The sequence below is a fragment of the Planococcus citri genome, chromosome 2 (genome assembly GCF_950023065.1).
Source record: "Planococcus citri chromosome 2, ihPlaCitr1.1, whole genome shotgun sequence".
Lineage (NCBI taxonomy): Eukaryota > Metazoa > Arthropoda > Insecta > Hemiptera > Pseudococcidae > Planococcus > Planococcus citri.
In genome coordinates, this window is record NC_088678.1 from 77,422,245 (window position 1) to 77,447,621 (window position 25,377).

The window sequence follows — 25,377 nt, forward strand, 5'->3', positions numbered from 1 at the left end:
GTTTTCTGCCCTTTAGAAGGATGAAGAAAGTGAGATGGTGCGGGGTTATCTCATCTCTCTCATTCTCGTTTTACGCGGCGACCGTGATACGATTTAATGGCGAGGAAATGGGATTTTTATGTGAATAAAATTGCATACTCGATTCGCCGGATATTTGATGATTATAGTAGTCGCTGTTTTCGTAGTGAGAATAAAGAAGAGGTATGGTGGAGGGTATTTGCATCGAACGTTCTGGTGACTTTTTTTCTTTTTTTTTCTTCCTTATATGTAGTTAGTCTTTTCACTCGTGTGATGCGTTTTGTGAACATTTTTCACTTGAATTTACTCACGTATTGAATAAAGGATATTATGTTGTTGGAAGATATTGTTTAAGTATATGCGGAGGTATTGATTTTGTGATTTTGAATTTGTATTTGTCTTATACGAGTTACAAAGTAGATATATTTTTCTTCTTTTTTATTAAGGGAGATGGGACACTTGATGTAAGTTTTTTAGTGCCAATCACCAGTTGAGTCCAAATCGGCAGAAACATTATTGAACCATGACAATGGTAAATCGAAAGATGACCTCAAAATACACCACTATAGAGAAAATCAATAAAAATCGCATTTAAAAAAATCAATCAACTCCTGCTCAAAATATTTTACTAAAAAATATATATATAATAATGTTAGAATCGCGTCACATCCTAATACTAGGCTGAGAGTAAACGATAAAACTAGAACAAACTAAAAATTAAAAACTCTCGAACATGGGCAAATACAGAAAATAGGTTAAAAGTAGGTATAATATATATATATAAGAAAAAAGAAAAAAAGAGAACAAAAAAACTTCGACCCTTCAACTATGGTGACGTACAGAAACATTCGTCGCCTCGAAAGTACAATCACCATCGCACTTCAGCGCCTAATATCTAATAATTGTAAATTAATATTTTATAATTAACATAGGTTTATATGCCTACTTATAGGTAAGTACCACCTTATTACATATAGATTTTCTGGAGATGGCATATCGTACTTATTACTTAATTACCTAATCATACAAAACAAAATACAGAAGTTTATTAACGTATAACTAGTGCTGGAAAAACCAATGACCGAATTATGAAAAATGTGATTTGAAGCACTCAGTTTTTCGAATGTTTTTTGGGTTTCGAAAATATGATATCCAGGCTAGAAGAAGTTGCTTTGCGAATAGGGTTTTAAATTTACAAAAACATGATATTTTAATAAAAATTGAATGAAATTTAGATCAATTTGCATAAAACGACCTTACAATTAAGATGAATAAAAACTAAACTCAAAAAATACCACTTACAAAACAGAATGAAATACTTCAGAATTCACCGAAATCTTGCGAATATTGCACAGATTATTGAACAGTACCAAAAATGAATCAATTACTTACTTATATTCTCAACACGGAATAAAACTTTGCAAAAATTGCCCAAAATATGACAAAAACTGTGAAATTGTTTCATTTGTCGCTAAAAATTGCTTAAATTGATGAAATTTTGGTAAAAAAAACAAACAAAAAAAACAAAAACAAGTTCAACTTCTCAACTAAGTGGGTATTGGTTGAAAGTTTAAAACACTTACGCAAAAATGATAAAATGTCTCAAATTATGGTAAAATGTTGCAAATGCACAAATTAAAAGTACGTAATGCCGTCTAATGGAGACAACCAGGAGCTAAAAATGATTCGTAAACGTGATTCGTGAGTCGTGACTCATCATATGATTCAAATCACGAATAAAATCTCGACAAAGGGTGCTGTGAATATCAAATACTTATTCGAAATTCAAAAATGGTTATTAAATTGAATACTTTCTACTATCTATAAACAGAATGATAGTGGTAGTTGCGGAATTACTAGGTACCTACTACCTACATCATGAACGTTACACTAGCTGCATTTCATTTTAAAGAAAACACTAAAAGTTAAAATATGTACCTCCCTATTCTCATTAGTTTACCAAAATATGCGAATGGAATTTATTTGAATTTTCAATCATTGGTAACATACTATCTGCAACTTAGGTATGCATCTCTCAAACTTTCAGTGATGCAATACACAAGTTGGCCATGTGTAGGTAACAGAAACTCTTGGGTGTTATTCTTTAGCGGTCAGAAATATTAATTATCATTTTAATCTTAAAATAGAAATTAAAGTGTAAGTAGGTACTTGAAACGTTATTTTCATCATCCCATTAGAAAAGGAAGACCATTATCTTAGCAGGCGGATGAACGCTTTCGGCGAATCCAATTCTGCGCGGCTTTTCATCATAAAATACAGTGTAGTACTTTCTGAAAAAGATGCTTCCTATTCTCCAAGAATTCAGCGAGTGTGATAGCAGTCTAACTATGCAGACCTGTTTATCATTATGCGTCATCTATGGAAATAATTAATACATACATTCAAGTAGTATTATTGCATAATTATCTCAATTGACCTATAATGCGACCGAGGCTGTTGTCAGCTCAATTAGGCCCAGAGTGAGTATTATTTTTGGTTCCCTTAGAGCCAGTTGCACCATATTGGTTCAAGTTAAGGTTTAGCTAATCCAAGTTTAACTCTGAACCAAGGTTTAACATTTGTAGTGTTGCACATCAATGGTTCAGGTTTAGCTTTACTAAACCAAAGTTAAAACGTCATTCATTCGAAAACTGAAATAAATTCTTATATTTTTGTCTGTGTGGTGTTGATATTGTTGTGATTTTACTGATAAAAATGAACGTGAATGATTAAAATTTCAATTTCAATTAGTTTCCCTGATTTTTTTTTCTTATAAAATAGCATTTGAAGTATTTAAATTCCAATAATTGGATTTACTACAATACATATATATCACAATAATGATACCAACAAAGAGTTGATTGAACACTGGAGTTGAATAATAATAAATTTTGATCAATGCCAAGTTATGGATACATAAGGTACATACAATAATCGGAAGAATTAAATTCATAAGTTCATAACAGTAACGTATCATTGTGTTCATCTTCAGTGATTTTTCAACATTAATTCCATTCGAATTTTATTTTTAATCAATAATGTAAACGGAGCTGAATATTCAAACATCATGAAAAGAAAATCATTCTTTTAAGTCAATCTCATCATTGAAAAATAGTAATAGTAATTTTTTGATGGTTTAGTTTGTTTATTTTGATAAAAAGTAAAACCAAAATTGTTTGAAACATAACCTACACATAAAAATTGAAATAAACCCCATCATGTGGAGATAATATCACGCAAAAACAAGCATTTAACGTGGTTTAACTTTCAGATGCTGGGTTAACCATAGAAATTTGGGAGGTTAAAGTTAAATTTGGTTTAAGGCTTAACTTAGCATTGTGCAACATCACTTTTTTCCTAAACCAAGTTTAAACCATATTCATGGTTTAAACCATAATGGTGCAACTGGCTCTTATATCTATGCGAAATTGATTGATTGAGGGTAGAAAAATATTGGTAGCATCATGAACCTTCAGAGACCTGCCTACAAGTGTGTGTTTGTTGCAAGATAAGGAGTATTCTGCCAATGTCAAGGAAAGCAGGAAAGCTCTTTTTTCTCAAGTTTTCTGGTGAAAATGTTCTTTAAAAATAACAAAATGAAGGAATATTTAATGGCATGAAAACAGAAATGCTTGTATTAAAAGCTATCCATTTTTCAATGCTCAAACAGAAACTAAAAAAAATGAATGTTCAGTTAGGTTTGGAAATAAATTACTGAGAGTTACTTTTCAATTCGAAAAAACCTACGCGTCTTCCTGGAAATTTTTTAGACTCTCCCTTCCTGTAAGGCAAGTACATTTTTTGTTTTACAAAAATTGAGGTTGAAGATGAGTTTTCTGCGAAGCATGATGAGCCGCTCCTCTTCAGAGAATGATTGTTTTCAAAAAATGAAGGGATTATTATAAAAGTTTTTTCTGAAACAGTATTTTCAAAAAGGAATTTTCCCAAATCAGAGGTTTCCTTCGAAAATGGAGTTTTCATTTTCAAAATTTTTATTTTTGTAGTTCCTTTTCATTGTTTTGATAGTTTAGGTTGAGTGCAAATTTCGTTTCGCAACCTAGGTACAATTTTTTGAGCATTTTTTTCTTTCACAGAATTTTATTTCAAGTAGGTAAGTTTTTCACAAAGACTTTTTTTAAACAATCAAAGTTTAGTAGCTTTTGTTCCACGAAGTTTGCAGTTTTCTTTAAAGAATGAGGTTCTCAGATTTTCTTTTATAAAATTAAGATTGCATTTACTGTTCAAAAGTATGTTTGAATTCTCTCTTTAAAAGCAGAACCAGTTTCCTTTTCATTTACTGCTCCAAGTTGACAATTGTATTTTTTCATCAGAAAATGAAGTTTGAAAACTTTTTTAAAAACTTGAGAGATCTTAAAAATGGTACCTCACCTGCCACTATCCTCTTGTCAGTGGCACTGATTGCCTCTTCACCTCGCCCCAGGAGGATCTTATGGTTAACCATAAATTACTACAGAGCGTACTGTCATAGATACCTGTTTGATGTAATCATTTCCTGTAAGAGTGAAATTACTGTCAGCAGTTACAAACGTGATACTCGGTAATGCATCAATGTTATTGCAGTCGACCTGTTTTCAAGTACATAAACAGTTTCTATAATTATGTTCAAGAAAATATTATGTAGCTTAAATGTGGAAAGAACTTGTAGTCAATGGCTGAAAAATATCAAGTAAATGATTGTTCTAACCTCCTTCAAGTCATCACCGATTTTTGATGTTCTTTTGATGTTTAACTTATCGTAGATTTTCTTAACGTCACCTGCTGGTCCGATAATGTATGAGGTTTCAAATTCGAATAGTAATTCTCGTATCTCATTTCTGAATTCCATTTTTAGGACATTTTCATGGTTATGATGCAACATAACACTGTTTAAGAGTAAAAAAATAGAAAATATAGGTTGAGGTACCTATCTTATATGTGTACCGATATTTCAAAAGGACCCATTTGGTCAGTGCCGAGAAGGGTATAGATTTTATTTTTCAAAAATCAAAATAAATTTCCAGTGTTCTCCGGTGGATCTCAACAGTGTTTGAGTGTGAAGCTGTCCATGAAAGCTTCACATTCACGCGTCGTTTAGATCAATTGGAAAACTTTGGAAGATTGTGCCAATTTTTGAAAAATAAAATCTACACCCTTCTCGGCACCTACCGAATGGGCCCTTTTGAAATATCGGTACACATATATGTAGGTACTGTACTAAAGATTTTAAAAATCTGTGTACAGGTGATCAAAAGTTTCAGTTCTGTAATCATAAAAAATTACCTCTGTATTTTAATGCGCAATAGACCATTTTCAGTTCCTACAGTAAGGTTTTGCAAGTTACCCCGAAACTTTGTCTTGTCTTCGCCGCATAACATCAATTCAGAGGTATTATTGTCCCAAGGAGAACTACACGACAAGTAATTATTGAATAGAGAAAAATTTTGCTTTCTTTCTAATCGCAGAGAGCAAAGCAAAAGGCTAAATTAATCAGGAAAGTATCTACACAAAGTATGCTATTTTAACAACAATTTGACATTTTTGTCAAGTAGGTACTAATTAGACAGTAACGGTGGGTAGTTGAGTTACAAAAGTGGGTAATGAGTAGGTCTAGGTATGTAGTACAGTTTGGTTGAATCAACTGTAGTAATTTATAATTACCTAATATTCCTGGAATTCTGTCAGTTTTGTTGTATTTTTTAAATGTGGTTTAACTAATTTGTGAATTTAAACTCTCGAGCAGTAAATATATGTAACTTATGTAAGTACCTAATCCAAGTTTTGTACAGTGCACATGTATGTACCTACAAATTAGGGTGCGTCATGTTACATTTTTTGTTGTTGAAATTTTAAGGTCTTACCTACTGATGTTGTTCCTTTTGATGAAAAAATAACACCATAAAATTTTTGTTGAAAAATATTAATATTTAGAGGTCGCGCATGAGCGTTGAATGTTGAGAGCTACCAGCACGTGCAAGCACAATACTTCCCACGACGGCGCGCGGCGCCGCGAGAAATGCAGTGTAGCCTAGCTTAACGGGGTTGATTTTGCGCAACTATAACTAGAGCGGCATCCCCACTACAACTTATCAAGTGATACTAATCTTTCTTGGATTTTTAAAACAACCATAAAAAAATATTGATCATGATTTTTCGGCTGTAGAATTCATTTGAACCCAAATTATGGAATTTAGAAACTGAAACATTCCATTTTCACTAAAAGTAACAGCTTTAAAATGAATAATAGTCGATAAAACATCAACTTGAAGTGCTGAATCTCATCAAATATTCACATTTCAAACGTAAATTGAGGAGCTTGGAATCAAAACTCACTTTTGCCACCAAAAATCGATATGCGTTTTTTTGCGGATTCTGATACTTCTTCAATTTCTTTATCACCCTACAGAATCCATTTTTCCGAATTCGGCCCCAGTTCTTCACAATTTCGTGTTAAAAAGTGCCCTTGGAGTCAAAACTCACTTTTGCCACTGGCAAAAGTGAGTTTTGACTCCAAGCTATAAAAAAAAAACTGTATTTTGAAGGTCGCATGGAAGTCTACAAAGCCAAAATAATTCAGTTGCAACTTCGGAAGCATTTTCTGATAGTGAAAATACCGAAAATGGTAGTTTTGAATTTGGAAGTGATGCAACTGAGGAGGTAAAAAATTGGATGTATTGAGCGCTCAAAACTTTTAAAGCTCTCTGGAGGCGGAACAAAATACTCTACAGAAAAATGAGGTCGAAGAAAATTGTAGAAAATTAAATTTCCAATCGACGTAATGTCGTTAGTTTTTTTCTAGAGTGCTTAGTTTTCAATATATTTGCAAAAGAAAGTATAATTTTTGGAAAAATTCAGCGCTCAAAACTTTTAAAGCTGTCTGGAGACTGAACGAAGCATTCTACGGAAAAATCAGGTCGAGGAGAATTGTAGAGAATTAAATTTCCAATCGACATAATGTCGTTAGTTTTTTTCTTGAAGGCTTATTTTTCGATATATTCGCAAAAGAAAGTAAAATTACCCCACCTTGGAATCAAAACTCACTTTTGCCAAACTTGATAGCCATACTGCAACAATATGGCAACTTGAAAAAAAAATTTTCTCATGGAATCCTATTTAGTAGTCTTACTCAAGAGTTTGACACACTTTGCGGCGTTTTTTTCATCAACGCACTAGGCTAAATCAGTTATTGTCGATTTTCTCAAAACTTTGTCGGATGGCAAAAGTGAGTTTTGATTCCAAGCTCCTCAATTTATCCCATACACTTTTTTTTTTACGATTGCCGATCAGAATAGAATTATATGTACAACCTCAAATTCATACCTACTTTTTTCTTCACTTTTCAAAACTTTCATATTTCCACCTACAATGAGATTCGGAATTGAAAAATTGTTATTGAATCTTCATAAATAACATCTTAGAAATCCTACTAAGGACCAGACTTACTTATCATGTCTCGTAGAGGGGATAACGTTTTGTAAGCTGTCTCGATCTTACTAGGGAACGCAACGCTGTATTCCCAGCCGCGCAACCGTGGGATGTTTTCGCTCGACGCGCTCATACCTTCTCAACATTCAACTCTCCTGCGCGACCTCTAAATGTAATTTTTTGACCCGAAATTTTGTATGTAGTATTTTCTGATCAAATGGAACACTTTTAGGGGGTAAGCTACCAGAATTTAAAAAAAAGGTGTTTTCTATTGTTCTTTTAACGCACCCTATGACACATGTACGCAGTTAGGCCGATACATAACCCAAGAAATAACTTACTTGGTGTAGAATGAAAATTTCTTCTTCAATCCAAGTTTTTCGCAGGATTTTATAAATAAGCTTCCGGGATACAATCCCACAATACCATCCCATGGTTTATTGTCGTAATCCTCTCCGCTTGTAGTTACCACAAACGATACATCTTGTATTTGGAAATTACCTATCTACAGAAAATGAACACATCATGAAGTACGAAGGAGTTGGTAGATATTTTACCTTAGTTTGAAAAAACGCTGGTGCCGGGACACCTACTTATTTTTTCGATTCACATTTTGGGATTAAATAAGAGAATGAAAAGTAATCTATAGTATACAGCTACAAGCAAAAAAAGTTCAGCAGGCTCTCATTTGGCTCCAATTATACCTAGGAAGCTAATTTTTTTTCAATAGAAAGCTCTCGACGAGTACTTGATGCGAAAAATATAGCGAAGCCCAAATTTTGATTTTTAGGGCCCCAAATTCAAGAAAAAGGGGGCTAAATTCAACATAAAAAAATTTTGGAAATATGTTTTCTTCCAAATTGCATTATAAACCCAATTCCAAAATTTGAACCAATTTGGTCCCATACAGAGGGAGAAATGGCCCAAAAACTAATTTTTGGGCCCCCTCCTCTAAATTTATGAAAACTGAACCGATTTTGCTCATTTTTTTTCAAAATATTCCTTATGACGTGTAGATATGTTATAAAACATTTGTAATTCAAAATTTTTTAGTTTAAGCATGAAAAATTAAAAATCAAAAAAGCATTATTTTGAACAATCATAACTTTGAACTTTAATTTCTCAGACGAATATTTCCAATTTGCTAAGCATTTTATTTATCATCAAAATAATAGTAAACAAAAAATCTAACTTATACTTCTCAGCCAAGTATTTCTCTTTTCAATTACTCATTTTGCTTAGTAATATATAGTTTGTTGTAAGGAAAGGGACTTGGGGGCAACCTTGAAAAAGCGAGCTCTAAGAGAGAAAAGGGAGAGCGATGGGGGGTTTGGGGGCGCAGCCCCCAAGAGCGAGTTCCGAGGGCGAAGCCCGAGGAACGAGTACGGGGGTGAGGTCGCGAAGCGGCCAGGGGGCGGAGCCCCCTAGTGATTAATACTGTTGGCATTCATAATATATGTATCATTTCACTTCTTTAACTGCAATTTTACATTGCTCCCACTCCCCTTTAAGATCTGACTGCAGGTGTACAAATTTTGATGATTTTACCCACCTGAATTTGCCAAAGTTGAATATTCAACAGGTTTTTACAAGTACGTAAAGAACCTACCTATAACACGCTACAGAGTTATTCCTTTATGAAGTCTACTATTTTAAAATTACTTCAACATGTAGGTTAGTTAGGTAGGTAGGTACAAAGAGAGGTCTACCGTATTTGTTACAATAGGTACGAGTACGAATGAAAATTTTTTTACCATCTTGTACATCATGTTTTGAAGCCAAATATTCAACATCTAATTTCAAAAAACTGCTACATTCGATAATTTGACATTTTAGGAATAAATTGTGTTTTGTTATTTATAAAACGGCTTCGGTTATTTATATTTCTTTACGTGGGTGTAGGTATTTATTGAAATACCTACGCGTTATTCAGTTGAATAGTATTTTATTAAAATAGTACAACCTAAGGTAAACCCGGGTAAGATGGCCATGTTTTGCCAAAACCGCTCTGGAGTCAACAGAAATTGTCCGATTCTACTTTTTTTTTTTTTTAAATAAAGCTAAGTTATCCCTCTACAACTTCCCTTAATTGAAAAGTGGTTTGGTGAACTTATTCATACAAAAAAAAAAGAAATTCGAAAAGTTGATTTTTGGGCTCTCAAAAAAGTACCCGGGAAAGATGGCCAACCCACCCAGGGTAAGATGGCCATCCCATAAAAGTAATTAAAAATGCAAATAAATTAACAAAATCAAGTTTCGGGGGTTTTTATTACCTATATTTAAATTTAATAACTTGAGAAACTTGCATTTTGTTAATTTATTTGCAATTTTTAATCATTTTTACAGCGAGGTGGAAATTTTACCCCAAATGGGGTACAGATTCCAACTATTTATCATAATCTATCTTATTTTTATAGGATTTTCTTTTTTTATAGCTGTAAAATAACACAGAGACATGTATTACGATCACAGAGACATGTACTAGATCGATTAATTTATTTTCAGCGTGAATTTAACACGTAAAGCATATGGCCATCTTCCCCCTGGCCATCTTTCCCAAATGACACGGTCACGTATTTTTGATTCTGGTGACTCTGTGAAGTCTTGAAATGACTAAAACTTTATATGAAAATGAAGCTGAGAGTTCTAGGTTTTGAATGATATATGAAATATTTACTTATCACATCGTTAAATACGTTTTGGCAACGATAATAAAAATCCGAAATTCTTCTTTTGGCAAAAAAATTAGCCTTAAAATGGTATTAACACTTCTCACACAGACACAAATGAAGTACTGAAAATTTTTTTTATGTCTGGTTTGTTCTTTTGTTATGAGGAATAAAATATATTTTTTGCAGCGCGATCCGCCGTCCCATATTCGAGTAATGGCCCCCTGGCCATCTTACCCCGTTGGCCATCTTACCCGGGTTTACCTTACTAATTTCCAGAAAAGTGGCTATGAGTCTAAAAAAAATAAAATAAAAGCAGTTACAGGGATTATTTTTAAGATGACGCACTAGATTTTTAAACATTTGTAAGTTGAGCCCAAAAATGCACGAAAAGTTTGAAGCATTTCTCTTTTGTCAACGGCGAAAATTCAAAGAAATACATAGTCAAATGCGCCATCCTGTGAAAATATTATTTCCAAAACGAAGCGCGTATTACATTGCTTCATTTTTTAAGCTAAGGGGGAAATGGACAACTTGGAAGAATTTGTGAAAATGTAACGAACGTGTAGGCCGATAAGAGGTGAAATTTCACTTGAAATGAGCCGCCCCCTACCGAAGCCGTTTCACGCGTAATTGGCGAATCTACGATCTTTTTGAAGACTGAATTTTGAGAAATACGTTACAAGTTTCGCATAATCCGCTTTTTACTTTTTCCAATAATATAAAACTCAAAATTGTAACAAAACTAAGAATGAGTGGGGGGGGAGAGAATCGCGAAAAAAAATGTACAGAAGAAAGCTTTTAGAGTTCAAAATTTCATATTACGTATAAAACAGCATTAAATTGCTTGTTGGATGCCTAAGTCTCAAAACTGCGTCCGTTGCAAAACTGATAGATATAATTTCCCAAATTTTTACATTTTTACGCTCCTTGTTGTAGCGAGCTCTATTCAGACTTTATTGAATACCTACACCAAAAGAAAAAGGACGGCGGATGAGTATACCTTTTCATAATATGTATTGTGCACCCGGAAAGTCTGCTTCTGAGATGCCATCACTGACATTAAGGAAAAGCGTTGAAAAGAAAGGTCTTTCCGTAAAACGTTCGAGCGTTGGATTGTCACTCCATACAAAGCTGCACGAAAATTCAATGAAATTCCGTCGCCTAGGAACTTCCGCATAACTTTATGGAACAAGGATTGAAGAATTCAACACCCGAGCGTTTTATTTCAAAAACAAGTTATGTTTTCAGTATTTTGATTTATTCTAACGAGTGGCCCTAATATATAACTGCAGTGTAATGTCAAATGTGTTGGAAACTATTTCGAACGTATGAGGTCAGCTGTGATTAAATATTAACCTTCAGTTCATTATGAAATAACTTCTGTAATTTATTATGTACGAGTACTTGAAAAAAAAAGTACTTAATTTTTCTATACGTAATGTACCTACAAAATCGTTAAAGAATAAAGATTGTAAACTGCAAATTATACGGCATTTTTCAATTAAAGAAGCAAAAATGATTAGTCGAAAGCAGTTTGGCAGAATAAGTCGAAGGAAAGGGTAGCTAACTCAATGAGACTAATAATATCGTTACCTATAAGGTTATTATGGGCACCGATGTTTGAAAACATCACGATGAACTTTTATTTTTGTAGGTCATAAGTGCTTGAAAATCTATCTGTTAGTTTTGTGTTTACCTACTTACTGTAATTGTATCAGTTGCTTTACCATAACCTTGCCGAATTGTATTGTCAAAGTCATCTTGACCTCGGAAAGTTGTCGAGTTTTCGTGGTTATAAGTATTGTGGTTTTCTGCAACAGTGATAGGTACTTAGGTACAGGGTGGGTCAAAAGATACTCCCTAATTTCAAACGCGTCGCAAAGACGAACTATAAGGTTTGCAACGTTGGCTACACTGAGAGGTGATTCTCCTGCAGGCTTGGCCATTTTGTCCAATATAGTTGTTTATCACCTTGGTTTGTTGGTACCTAGCGTATTTTCAGGTAAGTAGGTACATAATTATGTTACCACTCTTATGGGATTTTCAACGCGAACGCGTGAAAAAGCGAAATTATTGGGTTTCGTGAATCAAAGTAAGTAGACAGAATTGTAGGCCTATTCTTTCTCTACAAAATGAGCGTTAGTTTGACCTTCTACGGTTCCGAGAAGCGGAGAAAATGAGAAATGTATGTAACGCAAAACAATGGATAAACAAATTGACAACGGGAAAATTTCTCGAAAATTTTTAGTCTCTTTAGTTTTCCGCGTGTACTCCAACTTCAAAGATGTCCAGCTTTGAAACTAAGCGTCCAACGTCCTATGAAAATTTCGTGTAAATGAAAATGTAGAGAATTATGTAAATTCTCTTTCAGATTATGTACTGTCATCAGATTTTTGCTAGGACGTGCGGTTCGTCTGGTAACTGCGGAAAACCGAAGATACTAAAAATTTTCAAGAAATTTTCCCACTTACAAATTTTTGATATCGACGGATAACGGCGCGGAGGGCAATCAAGTTGTGTTTAGTCAAAAAATAAGAGTTCATCTTAAATGGCCAAGTCTAGAGAATCACCTTGCAGTGTAGCTAACTCTGAAAATTTCATAGTTCGTCTTTGCGACGCGTTTGAAATTAGTGAGTATCTTTTGGCTCACCCTGTACTACATATTATTATTAGATACATATAATCGTATCGTGATATAGAATTATTGCAGCGTTCAATATTGATTGCGTCCAGCTAGAGCATACATCATTTGCGCTAATGTATATTTTTATCATCTTCCGATGCTATCGATTGATTGCAATATGCTTACATCAATTGAGTCTCAAACCTAGCAGAGGCTTTAATTCAAGGGATCCCAAGCAGCGCTGCAATAATATTAGATTTTGTACTCTCAAAAAAAAAACTCTGCTCTGCTCTCAACGTTGAACCTACGCTCTCAGAAGAGAGCTCTTCGTAGGTACTCTTTTGAGCATTCCATTTACTCCTACTCTTACTCTGCACTTGCTCTCTCCGGTCTTATTCATGCTCGTCATACTATACTCATCCTTGACAATTTTTTTGCAATTTAGGCCTGTTCATAAAACTGTGAATTTGCCCTTTTTGTTGAAAAAAATAGAAAAATGGAATTGCACATTACAGCGGATCGTTGGGACAATCCAAAAAATGAATGAAACTTTTGAAATGACCTCGTAAATTCCTAATTTTTGAGAAAACATCATAACAGTTAATCATAGAAAAATGAAAAATATCCCTCGTTTTTTTGCTAAAAAAAAAAAAGATCAGGAGCAAGAAACATTGAAAGTTTTACTACTCTTACTCTTTCAAAAATGAATTTTTAAAGAGTAAGTACTTAGTACCTAGTAGGTACCTATGCCTATTCTTTCAGAGCTCTTTAAATCTACAAATGTGCCGCTCTCATTCTCACTCCGCTCTCTTGAAAACCTCAAAAAGCATACTCTTTCCCAATCTTTACTCGCACTCTTGCTATACTCCTGCAGCCCTTCTCCCCACTAAAAGCAACACACATAGGTATTTAATATTTTGACGAGATGACCCAAAAATAAGTAGGTACGTAGTTTTCAGTAATGTCGGGATTTTTGCAAACTTTCAAGTTTTAACTTTAGAATAAAAATGATATATCGTTTTGAAATCTCCCTCCCCCTCCCATTCACGGCGGGTCTTTTTGGTGTTTTGAGGCTCACATTCGACGTCTTGTTGTGTCATTTGAGCACATGAAAATTGTCATAAGAACTGAAATAATAAGTGGAGTAACTGTCTTTTCGAAAACTTTCTTTTAGGATTTTATATATTTTTTATAGCATCATTCTGAGGTGTATACTTTTGACACGAACGACCTAAAATGAGATGTAGAGGGATCCTCTTTTTGAAAAAATTGCAAAACCAAAAAATTTCACGCGCTGGAATTATCCAAGTTTGGATTTCTGCGATTCAAATTTCTGGTATCCTTTGGTAAAATAAATAGGTACGTAGGTAGGTGGAATAGCGAGGTGAAGGCGCAGTTAATTAACTAAAAAGCAAATAATTTCGCCAATGCTGAAAAAACGCACGAACGCAATTGATTCATTTTTTGGTATTGAATGGACGCTGTGCAGATGAAAGCTCAATTATTGCCATTTTGTTGAAAAGTCTGTCTAGGTAGGTATGTCCTTGTGGACTTTAATCATTACGTCGATGATGAGTGTTGAAATACAGGGTGTTCCAGAATAACCTTTCACATTTTGGTGAGCACTGATCTGCGTTCAAATGGTGTTAGGGGAATGGTAAAAGCGGTTCCAGGTAGCCAACACATGCCGAATTATGTTTCAGTATTAATTTTTTACCATGGAGAAGTGGACGGCTGTGCAGCGCGCTTTTATTGTAAAGGCCTTTTTCAAAAATAATGACTCTTACATTAGTGCAATTCGTGCCTTCCGCAAACATTTTAAACTTACCGGTAAAAGTGAAGTGCCATCGAGGCCAACAGTGAAATTATGGGTAAAAAACTTCGAGAAAACCGCTCATGCTTGTAAAAATAAGCCTACAGGTCGGAAAAGATCAGTAAGAACGCCAGAAACAACGGACCGAGTAAGGCATTCAGTACAGACTACCCCTACCACTTCAATACGTAAACGAGCGTTAAATTTAAAAATCAAACCAACTTCTCTGCAACGAATTTTATCTGAAGACCTCAGTTTCCATCCATATAAGATTTTAATCATTCAAAAGTTACAAAAAACTGATTTTGTGAGAAGAAAATCATTTGCCGAGGATATGCTTACAAGAATTGATACTGGTGAGATTCCATTGAACTCGTTACTCTTTACTGATGAAGCTCATTTTTATCTAAACGGTGATGTGAATAAACAAAATATGCGCTACTGGTCGACAGAGAATCCGATGATAATACACGAGAAACCTCTACACTCCGCTAAGTTGACTGTTTGGATGGGCGTGGCTAAATTCGGTATAGTGGGACCGTATGTGTTTGATGAAACGGTGAACGGTGAGAGGTATCGCAAAATGTTAAACGAGTTTCTCATTCCTGAATTGAAACGCAGACACAAGTATAGAGTTACTTGGTTCCAACAGGATGGCGCTACCTGTCATTCCGCAACGGACACGATTTCTTTATTGCGTGAGCATTTTGGTCATCGAATAATTTCGCTGAACACAGAAATTTCATGGCCACCTCGATCCCCTGATTTTTCAGCATGTGATTTTTTTTTATGGGGTTACCTCAAGTCAAAAGTATATCAAGATGATCCTAGGACTCTGAAACAGCTCCTAGATAATATTATTCGTGAATCAAGACTGATTAGAAGAGAAATGCTCAACAAAGTGTTCAATAATTTTAAAAAACGTTTGGTCGATTGTGTCAAAAATGATGGAAAACATCTTGGTGGAATAATTTTTAAAACTTAATTTATAATGAAAACTCAAATATATGGTCTAAAAACGGCACATTTCTACTTCATTTTGGTTATAAAAAAATTTCCGTAACCATTTTTCTCTCAGAGCTACTAATAAAACAAAAGTGAAAGGTTATTCTGGAACACCCTGTATTTTAGACTTACGGCAAATTGAACTGTTGCAATAACTTGAGACCACATAAATGCTATTGTAAGCTGTACTGAATAATACGTTGATTTTCTGTGGCGGAGTTCCAATTGAAATGGTTCCATAAAACTGTGAAATATTTTTCGTTTCATGATTTATCATTGATTTCAATACGTATTGATTATTTTTTTTAATTGGATGTGTTTGCTTTTATGCTTACCCTTTGATCGGCTTCAAAATACCATACGTAACTACCTTCACGTAACCCTTGGTTGTATATTGATAAGGGTATTCTTTCAAAGTACGTATAAATAAATGAACATGTTTATTAGTCATTGAATTTGAAAAGTACATACCTAGATACTAGATGCAATGTGAATGAAATTAAATGCCTTATTCAAAAAAGGTAGATAGATACCTAGGTATAGCTACTCATGTAAAATAACGGAAAATGAATTTCTCTTACCGGATGTCATTTCCTCTGATGTAATGCACGTTCGCGAATACTAATGTTGATAATAATGATATTAACTTCATTTTCAAAAATACTGCTGCCACGCCGTGGTTCATCAAAACTTCACAAAGCAATTAAAAATTTTCTTTCTCAATTTTAAAACTGAATTAGGTATCCACCCATGAGTAGCTTCGTGCTCTGGATTTAAACTGAAAATATATGGTTTTGATTTTTAAAAATCACATTTCAAATCTAGCGGATGTCAATTTCCTGAAATAGTGATGCATACATTACACATTTTTCTGACAGGGTTGGTTGAAAATTTACTGCGGCATCCTGCACAATTTTATCTACGTGTTGGAAAATGTTTATAATTTAACGTTTGTACCTATATTATCATATTTTTCGCAAAATGATAATTTGTCATTCGATAAGAAATTGTAAATGATTTGAAAAAGTTGGGTGACAAATGGATCGAAAAATGTAAACCTTTTTTATAAAAGCTAGTAATTCCCGCATTCGTTGATTTCTCAAAATCTAGTTAAAAATCGACGCAGCAATGAAAACTTCTTAATACCTACATATTTTTTTGTGCTTGTACATCAACAACTTGGAGCTTTAATTCTTTCTTTTTAAAAACCCGTCAATCTTATCGTGCAATCATCAAAGATGGTATTGAAATTTCGCTTAAAATACTAATTGAAGAGTAGGTACTTAGAAGTAAAGAATCAAACTAGTTACGTTTTTAAACTTTTGTGTTAGGTACGACGTTTTAAAGTACCTATATCAGACAGCTTCATTTTGTAGCGAATTTAAATTTCATCAAAGTAATGCCTGGAAATATATCACACAATATCTGACAAACAAGAATCGAGCCATAATAGAAAAAAATGAGGAGGTAGGTACTTACACCAGTTAAGCGTTGAAAAGTCACTCTTTTCTTGAAAAAAAACGAGCAAAAAACCGAAAAATTAGTGTTTTGCTATTGCAACCGCTTGAATTCGATGAAAATCGATTAATATGATGACATAATGAAAATTTTTCGCATTCTAAATACAAATATTCTTGAAATTTTCTCTTTCAAGAAAAATCTGAGGTAAATTTATCTCAGATTTGGTCTCTGCTTATTTCTTTTCCATCCTCTTATTTTTCAAAGGTGATTTTTATCACAAAAAATCTAATTTTTTCAAAGTATAAATAAACTAGATTTTTCCACTCCTCAGTGAGAATTTAATTCGACCCTAAACTCATTTTTGAAAATTATCTACTTGTCTGGTTCTTTCCGCGTGGTCTTCACTTAATCATACCAATGTGTTTCGCCCTCATTGTATTAGTGTTGTGGATTTGGGGCCGCATCGAGTTTATCTCACTAGGGAATCTCTTGAAGTGCCCGCTTCCAATTTGAACGAGGCTGCGAATTTTGGAGAGAGTGTGGTCTGAAATCATCATAACCCAAATTTCAGTTGCCCGAATCGATTTTTAGATTTTTGGCAAATTTTTGACGATTCTAAATTGACCTTTTTTGAGAAATTTATGCTTTTCATAAGAAAGAAAATCGATTTATCTGTTCGGCAAAAGTCACGGAAACGGGTCCTGAAAATAATATCAACTCCCTCCTTGCCTTACACCATTTTTGGGCATTCCGAAGCTTCCAGCGCTATTTTATATTTCTCCAGAAGGTATGGAAATCAAATTGGGCCGCCAAAGATCAAGTTGTGGCTTATTCTTGACCTGTTCGAAGACGTTTTTATCCACATTCGAGACGATTTCCAGGCAGACTCTTCAAATTCGTTTTTGTTTGTTTAGTTTTTTAACAGAATACATTTGAGGGAAAAATTCTAAAAGTTGGACTTTTTTATGGGAAAATTTCGAAGTTTGCACGAATTAAATATTGTCTAAAACCAATCTCTCAAATATGAATTTCGCGATTTCGAACCTTTCTGGAGCTTTCGGCCCAATTTTTGAATTCTCCAGTCTACTTTGAAATTACTCTACAACTCGATTTTTAGCTGCCCAGATCAATTTCCATCTCTTCTGAGGAAATTTAAGAAAATCGTTGTGGTCGGACAAAATATAGCCATTCGTGCTAGTTTTATAAATTGCCCCACAAACAAAAAATTGTTGATTTTTTTTCGATTTTTTCCCAACCAATACGCTGGTCAAAAAATGTACTCGAGGTTCCTGCCTGGAGATGGTACCAAGTGTGGATAATTTATAGGTATTACAACACAGCAGATAAAAGTCATATGATTTCTTGTCGAGTGCGATGATTGGCGGAACGAGCCGAAAAGCGAGTGAAATCAAAACAAGCCTTAGGGTCATTCCATGCCAAATCGGTGGATTTTTACATGAGGGGTCTTCGATTCTTTTCAATGGCGCAAACCGCACATTTTTTCGATTTTTTGGCGGAGCTGTTGGGCTCCAAAGTTTTCCAAAATGGCCGAAAATGGAAAATTTCAGTTGCAAATTGCTCCGGTTGTATTACGTGGTATGGAATTTTGAACTTTTTTTCAAATTGTAGTACTTTGAGAGGGTATAATCAACGAATTATGTCAAAATCAGTGTTGCCACTTTCAAAAACCTCAAAAAATCGATTTAAAAACTTCTAACTTGAATATAACAATGACGTCCATCTGTAAAAATTCTAAAAAAATTCTCAGTTTTAGTCCTTTTCATGTAGAGTAACATATCAAAAAATTGGACTGGCATTTTTTTTCATTTTCGAGAAAAAAAAATTAAAAGGTGTACACTTATTGCAAAAGTACCATCAGAAACCGAAAACATGAAAAAGTTTGCATTTTCGAAATATTTTACCAATGTGTAGACGAACATTAGAAAAAATCCCCCCTCACCATATTTGTCACCGATTTGACGAGAAATGTTATTTTTCGTGCTACAATTTTATTTTAAGAGTGAAAAATATTACAGGTAAGTATTGAAAACATTTTGTGCCGTTTTAAACAAAAGCAGGAACCATAGAAAATGAATATTTTTGCATTTTTGAAAATTTATTCACAATTTACAGAATAACTCAAATCTTTGGAATGAAACAATGGTTTCTGCAAAATTAAAGATAATGCAGTATTATTGGTTCCTTCTTTTAAATTTTCATCCGTTTATTTTTGTTTGTGAGAGCCCCCGTCCATCCCCTCTCCCAAAAAAATCCTTCGAACTACTTTTACAGTACATTTTCGTAATGTTACTCTGCTGCAATATGAAGGATTAATTCGTAAATGCTGAAATGTGGTGCTATCTGTATCAAATAAGTTGAGATGAATTCATATACTTTGCGTTCTCTATTCGACGACCTAAGAAGTGATGAATTGTACTTCGCTTGTACTGTATCGTGATGTTATTACTGCGAGGAAAAGTTACGCAAAATCAAATAATAGACAAAATGGGAAAGTAGGTATATTTTTCGAATTTTCCAATTTTTTTTCCATAAAAAATTGTTTTAAAGATTGCTCAAAAGTATCAATTCCTGATGGAATCAAACAAATTCAAAGTTACTGACCAATCAGGAGATCGCCGACTCGTCGTAATGTGAAGTGTTACGAAGAAAATGAAAATATGTAGCTGTATCATAGTCATAAAAATGTATTCACAAATTTTGATACGAAATATTGAAATTGACTACATCGAATGGAATCTATCAACGTTACTTCCGCAGTTTCGCCTTTATATGTAGAAGTGATAACAGTAGGTACGTACTACCTATCTAACAAGGGAACCCTCCCACGTGATAATCTCCGATTTGAATGAAACTTGGACTTCTGGAAAGAGGACCTCAGAAAACCCCCATCCCCCAATTTTTAGCTGCTGAAGTTGATTTTTCGATTTTTGGCGAGCGTTTGAAATTTTGTGCATTTTTTATACTTTTTCTCAAGTCATGTCAAAAAATTCGATTTCTGATGATAATTCCAGATTTGACTGACAGTAGTACTTATCGATTAGGAATCAAGCATAGACTCTTTGGCCAAAATTTCAGCTGCTGAAGTTCATGTGGTGGGGAGAAACGGTCATTTTTCAAATTCACACATAATGAGAAAAAAAAACGGTAAAAAATCCTGTTTTCTGGACGGACGGCCGGATCCGGCCAATGATGGTATGAGTCGATTTGGTATTCGGCACAGACTGTTTGACCAAAATTTGAGCCCTTGAAGTTCATTGGATGAGCTTAATTTACTGATTTTTCAAATTTTTTAATGGAATTTATAAACCACCAGATGAACAAAAAATTCGATTTCTGATGATAATTCCAGATCCGACCGGCGGTAGTTTTAGTCGATTAGGTATCAAGCATAGACCCTTTCGCCAAAATTTCAGCTGCTGAAGTTCATGTGGTGAGGAGAAACGACCATTTTTCGAATTTACAGAACAACTTCACCTGTGTACTCAAAACTTCAAACGCTCGTCAAAAATCGAAAAATCAACTTCAGCAGCTGAAAATTGGGGGATGGGGGTTTTTTGAGGTCCTCTTTCCAGCAGTCCAAGTTTCATTCAAATCGGAGATTATCACGTGGGAGGGTTCCCTTGTAAGTAAGTACGTAAATTATTTTCATTTGCGAAAAAAAAAAACAGAAAAAAAAGTATCAGCTCAGTCAGTAAGTACAAATTAATATAATTCCTGGAAGCTGTTTGAAACGACAAATTTCTATCACGATTCATTTCACTCATTTTCCATTTAAGTATAGCGAATAATTGAAAGATAACGTTGCTTGTTTTTAGAAAAGTAGGTATACTTTTACCAGCATTCTTGACATTTCAATGGTAGGTATATTTAAATTGAAATTGATCATTTCGAATGGAATCTATGAACGTCACTTCCACCGTTTCCCTTTTTTTCATTAGAGGAAAAAAAATTGAAAAACATAATTATTAGCTCAGCTCTAATTATTAATATAATTCCTAGAAGCTGTTTGAAACGACAAATTTCCATCATAATGATTCATATCACTCATTTTCCATAACAAATCTCGAGTCACTTGATTTTACCATTTTTTTAAAAGATTTGTGGACTTTTTTACGGCTTACTTCTTATGGTACCTAGCTCGTATCGAAGGAAAAGGGTGTAAATTTAAAATCAGCGCCTCTAAGAAACTTACAAACCATAGACCACACAAATTATTCAATTTTTTTTGAGAATTGAAGTTGTTTTTTTTTTTAACTTTTAGATTGAAAATGGGGTTCAGGTAACTCGTACCGAAAAAATTAGGTAAAAATCGAAATCGGCGCCTCCAACAACCCTTCATAGTACAAACCATAATTCTCAACATTTTGGTTTTTTAAAACACGTATATGTAGGTGCTCGATGAAAATTTCGAGTCATTTCAAATTTTCAATTTAAATTAAACACTTGGTAAAAATTTGCAAATGAAAATGCTCGTAAAATCGTTAGGTAATATTATTCGACAAAATTCCAAAAATTTTATATCAATCGATAGAAAATTTCAATAGCTTCAAATTAAGTTGTTCTATTGAAATTTTACTCCATCTTTGTCGAGGTTCAAAGAAATTCTAAAAACCTCGACGAGGAGGGGATCTTTTCCTATCATAGGATTTAACTGTGTTTCAAATTTAAAGAAAAACTATACAGGGTGTCGGGGGAATGATAGTACAAACTTCAGATTTGGATATGTAACGAGTACGAGTGAAAAAAAACCGAAAGATAAACAAGTTGCCTATCTTGAAAATTGAAGTGGTAAAATACGTTTTCAAAATCCAACTAATCCAAGAGTCAAAATACAATTCTGACCATGAGGGTCGATAGTACTCTGAAAAATGAACAAAATAACCTATCAAGTATGACTTTCTGCCTAACTTGCAAATTGAAGGGGCTACAAATGATTTCTAATTTCAAAAATCACGATGAAAAAAATGAATCCGGAAATGAATACTACTTCAAAAATAATAAACAAACTTTGTATGTACTCTAAAATTCAAGTCTTTGAGCTCAACTATCTGAAAATTTAATTAAATTTACAATAGTTAAAAAAAGTGATCGTTACAAAATTTGTTTCATTTTTTAACTTAGATGTAGTATTCATTTCCGTATTTTATTTTTTTCATCGCGATTTTTAGAAATTAAAAAATCAGAAAAAATTCAATTATGAGTGAATTTTGGTCTCGTTGTCTTTGTTATCATAAAACTGGAACATTCCTCCATTTGAGACTCGGGGGGGGGGGGGGATTCATGTGCCACTAAGTGCATTTTGGGACACGAAAGACCCGTGACAGACTTGTGAGCGGTATGGGGGGGGGGGTTGAATGCTCCTAAAATTTCGGAAATGTATTTTTGGTTGTAATTTTTGTAGGTACGTACGTTTTGTTATTGCATTGATTTCGTTGATTTTAGTTCCAATTCCAAAACACGAATGAAGAGTGAGCTCAAGAGAACAATTTCCGCCCCCTTGGAACCCAGGGGGAAGGGAGGGGGCTTCACCAGTAAAAATATGTAGGTACTTACCTCCTATCTTACCTATACCTAGGTATGTATTCACTTTTTTCTCAGTTGTTGTTTGAATTGAGCCCCGCATAACAATGTTTGAACCGGACGAAAAAGAATCGAAAGAGGATCCCAAAATGTACCACCAGGCAAAATTTTAATTTGTAAACCCCCTTTTTTCAATTTTTTGCAAATTTTTAAAAATTCAAAAAAATCGAAAATTTTAGTAAATTGACTTGGAAAACTGAAATTTAGTTTCGTACCTATTTTCAATCTCACGAGTCGATTCGTGACGGTTTCGAGCCGTTCTGGAGGCTCCATCGTTTTTGAGAAATCTTCAGTTTTTAAAAGAACGCTGTAATAAATAGAGTGAAAATGAAATTCAGAGCTATAAACTCTGATTTCAAATCCTCGCAAGCCTTTCGGTCGATTTATAGGCATATATTATGAAAATCTTCTAGAGTCGGTTCAAATCCAAAATTTTCTCCAGTGATTATTTTTGAAAAAAAAAAAATGCAAAAATCATCTTTCGCAAAAGTGTGAACAAAAAAAGCTGAAATTTAATTTATACCTTATTTTTGACCTCCGGAGTCGATTTTTGAAGTTTTCGAAAAAATGCTGTTGGGGTGAAAATGAAATTCAGCATCTATAAATTCGAATTTTAATTCAACATCTTTGCGATCCTTTCGATCGATTTTACACCCATAATATCAAAATCTTTCAGTGTCGGTGGATCGGTGAGAACAAAAAGGGACTAAGTCCAATTTCGCATTTTTCAGGAATGACAAAAAACTGATTTATTCGAAAATCAAAAATTTTTGGTAAACATGCTTAAGGCCATTGAAAGAGGATCCCAAGATACAATTTTTAGCACTGTTTAGAAAAAAAAATGTTCACGTACGCAGGCACTGTTGCTGCCTAAACAAATGGGACTTAGACCCTTTCTGCACTCAATCGCAAAAATTTCTCTTGAAATTGCTCGTACACGAATGGGGCTTGATTCTACATCTAAGTACATACATCACTTAGACTGCTATCTCGTTTAAATTGACCAGAAACCCATTGAGGTATAAAACTTTTCGCCGAGTTGTTAATTTTTTCGTCTTTTTTCAGTACAGAGATGAACTTGAATTTCAAAAAATGGTCTTCTGGAAAATGTTAGTTATTTTTCAGGGAATTCAAAAAATTTAACAAAAAAGTCACCAATGCGGACCCGGCCCTATTCTGCACCCAAATACCACTTTCTCGGCAGTTTTGCGGAAATCTGACATTACCAGTCGGTCCGCCGTACTTTGAAACCCTCAAATCCGTGAAAAAAAATTTCCGAAATTGTGACTTGGTCCCTTTCTGTTCTCACCGATTCAATTTAAGAATAGGTGATGAAAAAAGCAGTAACAATCTTAAATAAAATACCTTCTGTCTTCTGCTTTCTGTCCTTTAGTAGGATGAGGAATGTGAGATGGTGCGGGGTTATTTCATCTATCTCGTTTCACGCGACGACCGTGATACGAATTAATGGCGAGGAAATGGGATTTTTATGTGAATAAAATTGCATACTCGATTCGCCGCGGATATTTGATGATTATAATAGTCGATGTTTTCGTAGTGAGAATAAAGAAGAGGTACTCGTATGATGGTGGGTATTTGATTTGCATACTTCTTTTTTGGCAGCAGTTTAATTGGACGTTCTGGTGACTTTTTTTTCTCCCTTGCAGTTATTCTTTTCACTCGTATGATGCCTTTTGCGAGAATTTTTCCCTTAAATTTACTCAACTATTGAATATTTTGTACTTGTAAACTGAGTTGAAGAAAAAGGTACGTTGTTGGAGGATATTGTTTTTATCTGGGGTATTGATTTTGTGATTTTGAATTCTTGTATTTGTCTTATACGAGTAACAATTACTAGCTATATTTTTCTTCTTTTTTTGAGTCGAGTCCAAATCGGCAGAAACATTATTAAACCAGACAATGAGAAATCGAAAGAGGACCTCAAAATGCACCACTATTCGATTTTTGGCGAATCTTTAAAAATTCAAATTTGGCCCATGTTTGATGAAAAAAAAATCAAAATCTGATCAAATTTACATTAAAGGTAGAAATTCGATTTGTACATTATTTTCGACCGTAAAAAAGTCCATTTGTGATGGTTTTGAATTATTATGGGGTTTTTAGCTGATTTTCAAACTCTCAAGTTGTCGAAAAAAATTTGTGGTGGGGTGAAAATGACATTTAAGATCTATTTTCAAAATCCCTCTGTACTGGTTGACATCATTTCATTCAAAACAAAACATACAGTCGATGGAAAAAATTCAGTTTGTGCCAAAAAAAATTGTGTCTGAATCTATCGAAAGAGCCACAAAGATGATAAATCCGAGTTTATAGGCGCTGAATTTCGCTTCTACCCCATTTACGACATTTTTCATCGTGAACTGGAGAATTATAGATAATTATTTTTTGATAATTTCAAAAACTAATCAAATTGAAGGTTGCAATTTTTCGTATTTTCTGGTACTGCGACTCGTTTTGATAGGTCATATGTCTCTTTTTCAAGAGTCCCGAAAAATCATGACCCAATTTTACACGTAAGTATAGCTACCTATTTAAAATCCTTCAAAAGTAGGTAGGTACTCGAAAAAAATTTTGATCGAGATTTTTGTTTTCCAGCCAAAATTTGAACTCATTTTGATAGGTCGCATGACACTTTGGGTTCAGCATTTTTCAAAAACATTCAATAATCCATTCTGAACGGTCGTAAGCACCTTTTTCAATAGGTAATCGCGAACATAACAAGCTAATTTTAGGTTCAAAAT

At 34.0% G+C, this 25,377-nt stretch overlaps 1 protein-coding gene across 1 annotated transcript; it reads right to left on the minus strand.

Moving 5' to 3' along the window:
* Positions 1–1,555: 1,555 nt before the first annotated feature.
* On the minus strand, positions 1,556–16,340 carry LOC135837829 (cathepsin E-like). The gene is made up of 9 exons (XM_065353222.1): positions 16,135–16,340; positions 15,889–15,961; positions 15,686–15,797; positions 11,817–11,923; positions 7,782–7,945; positions 5,299–5,424; positions 4,724–4,901; positions 4,512–4,604; positions 1,556–2,395 (listed from the first exon to the last, which is right to left on the minus strand). Exons 1-9 carry the CDS (start codon positions 16,236–16,238, stop codon positions 2,213–2,215), a joined length of 1,140 nt encoding a protein of 379 aa, XP_065209294.1. The 5' UTR covers positions 16,239–16,340; the 3' UTR covers positions 1,556–2,212.
* Between the last annotated feature and the right edge of the window lie 9,037 nt (positions 16,341–25,377).

What these genes read in the sequence shown, in the direction of transcription:
- LOC135837829 (XM_065353222.1), bottom strand. Translation starts at nt 16,238, where the DNA reads ATGAACCACGGCGTGGCAGCAGTATTTTTGAAAATGAAGTTAATATCA. An exon ending in AAATTTTCATTCTACACCAA is followed by an intron (nt 5,425 to 7,781) that starts GTAAGTTATTTC and finishes CTTGTCGTGTAG; the next exon opens with TTCTCCTTGGGACAATAATA. An exon ending in TTGCGCATTAAAATACAGAG is followed by an intron (nt 4,902 to 5,298) that starts GTAATTTTTTAT and finishes ACTCTTAAACAG; the next exon opens with TGTTATGTTGCATCATAACC.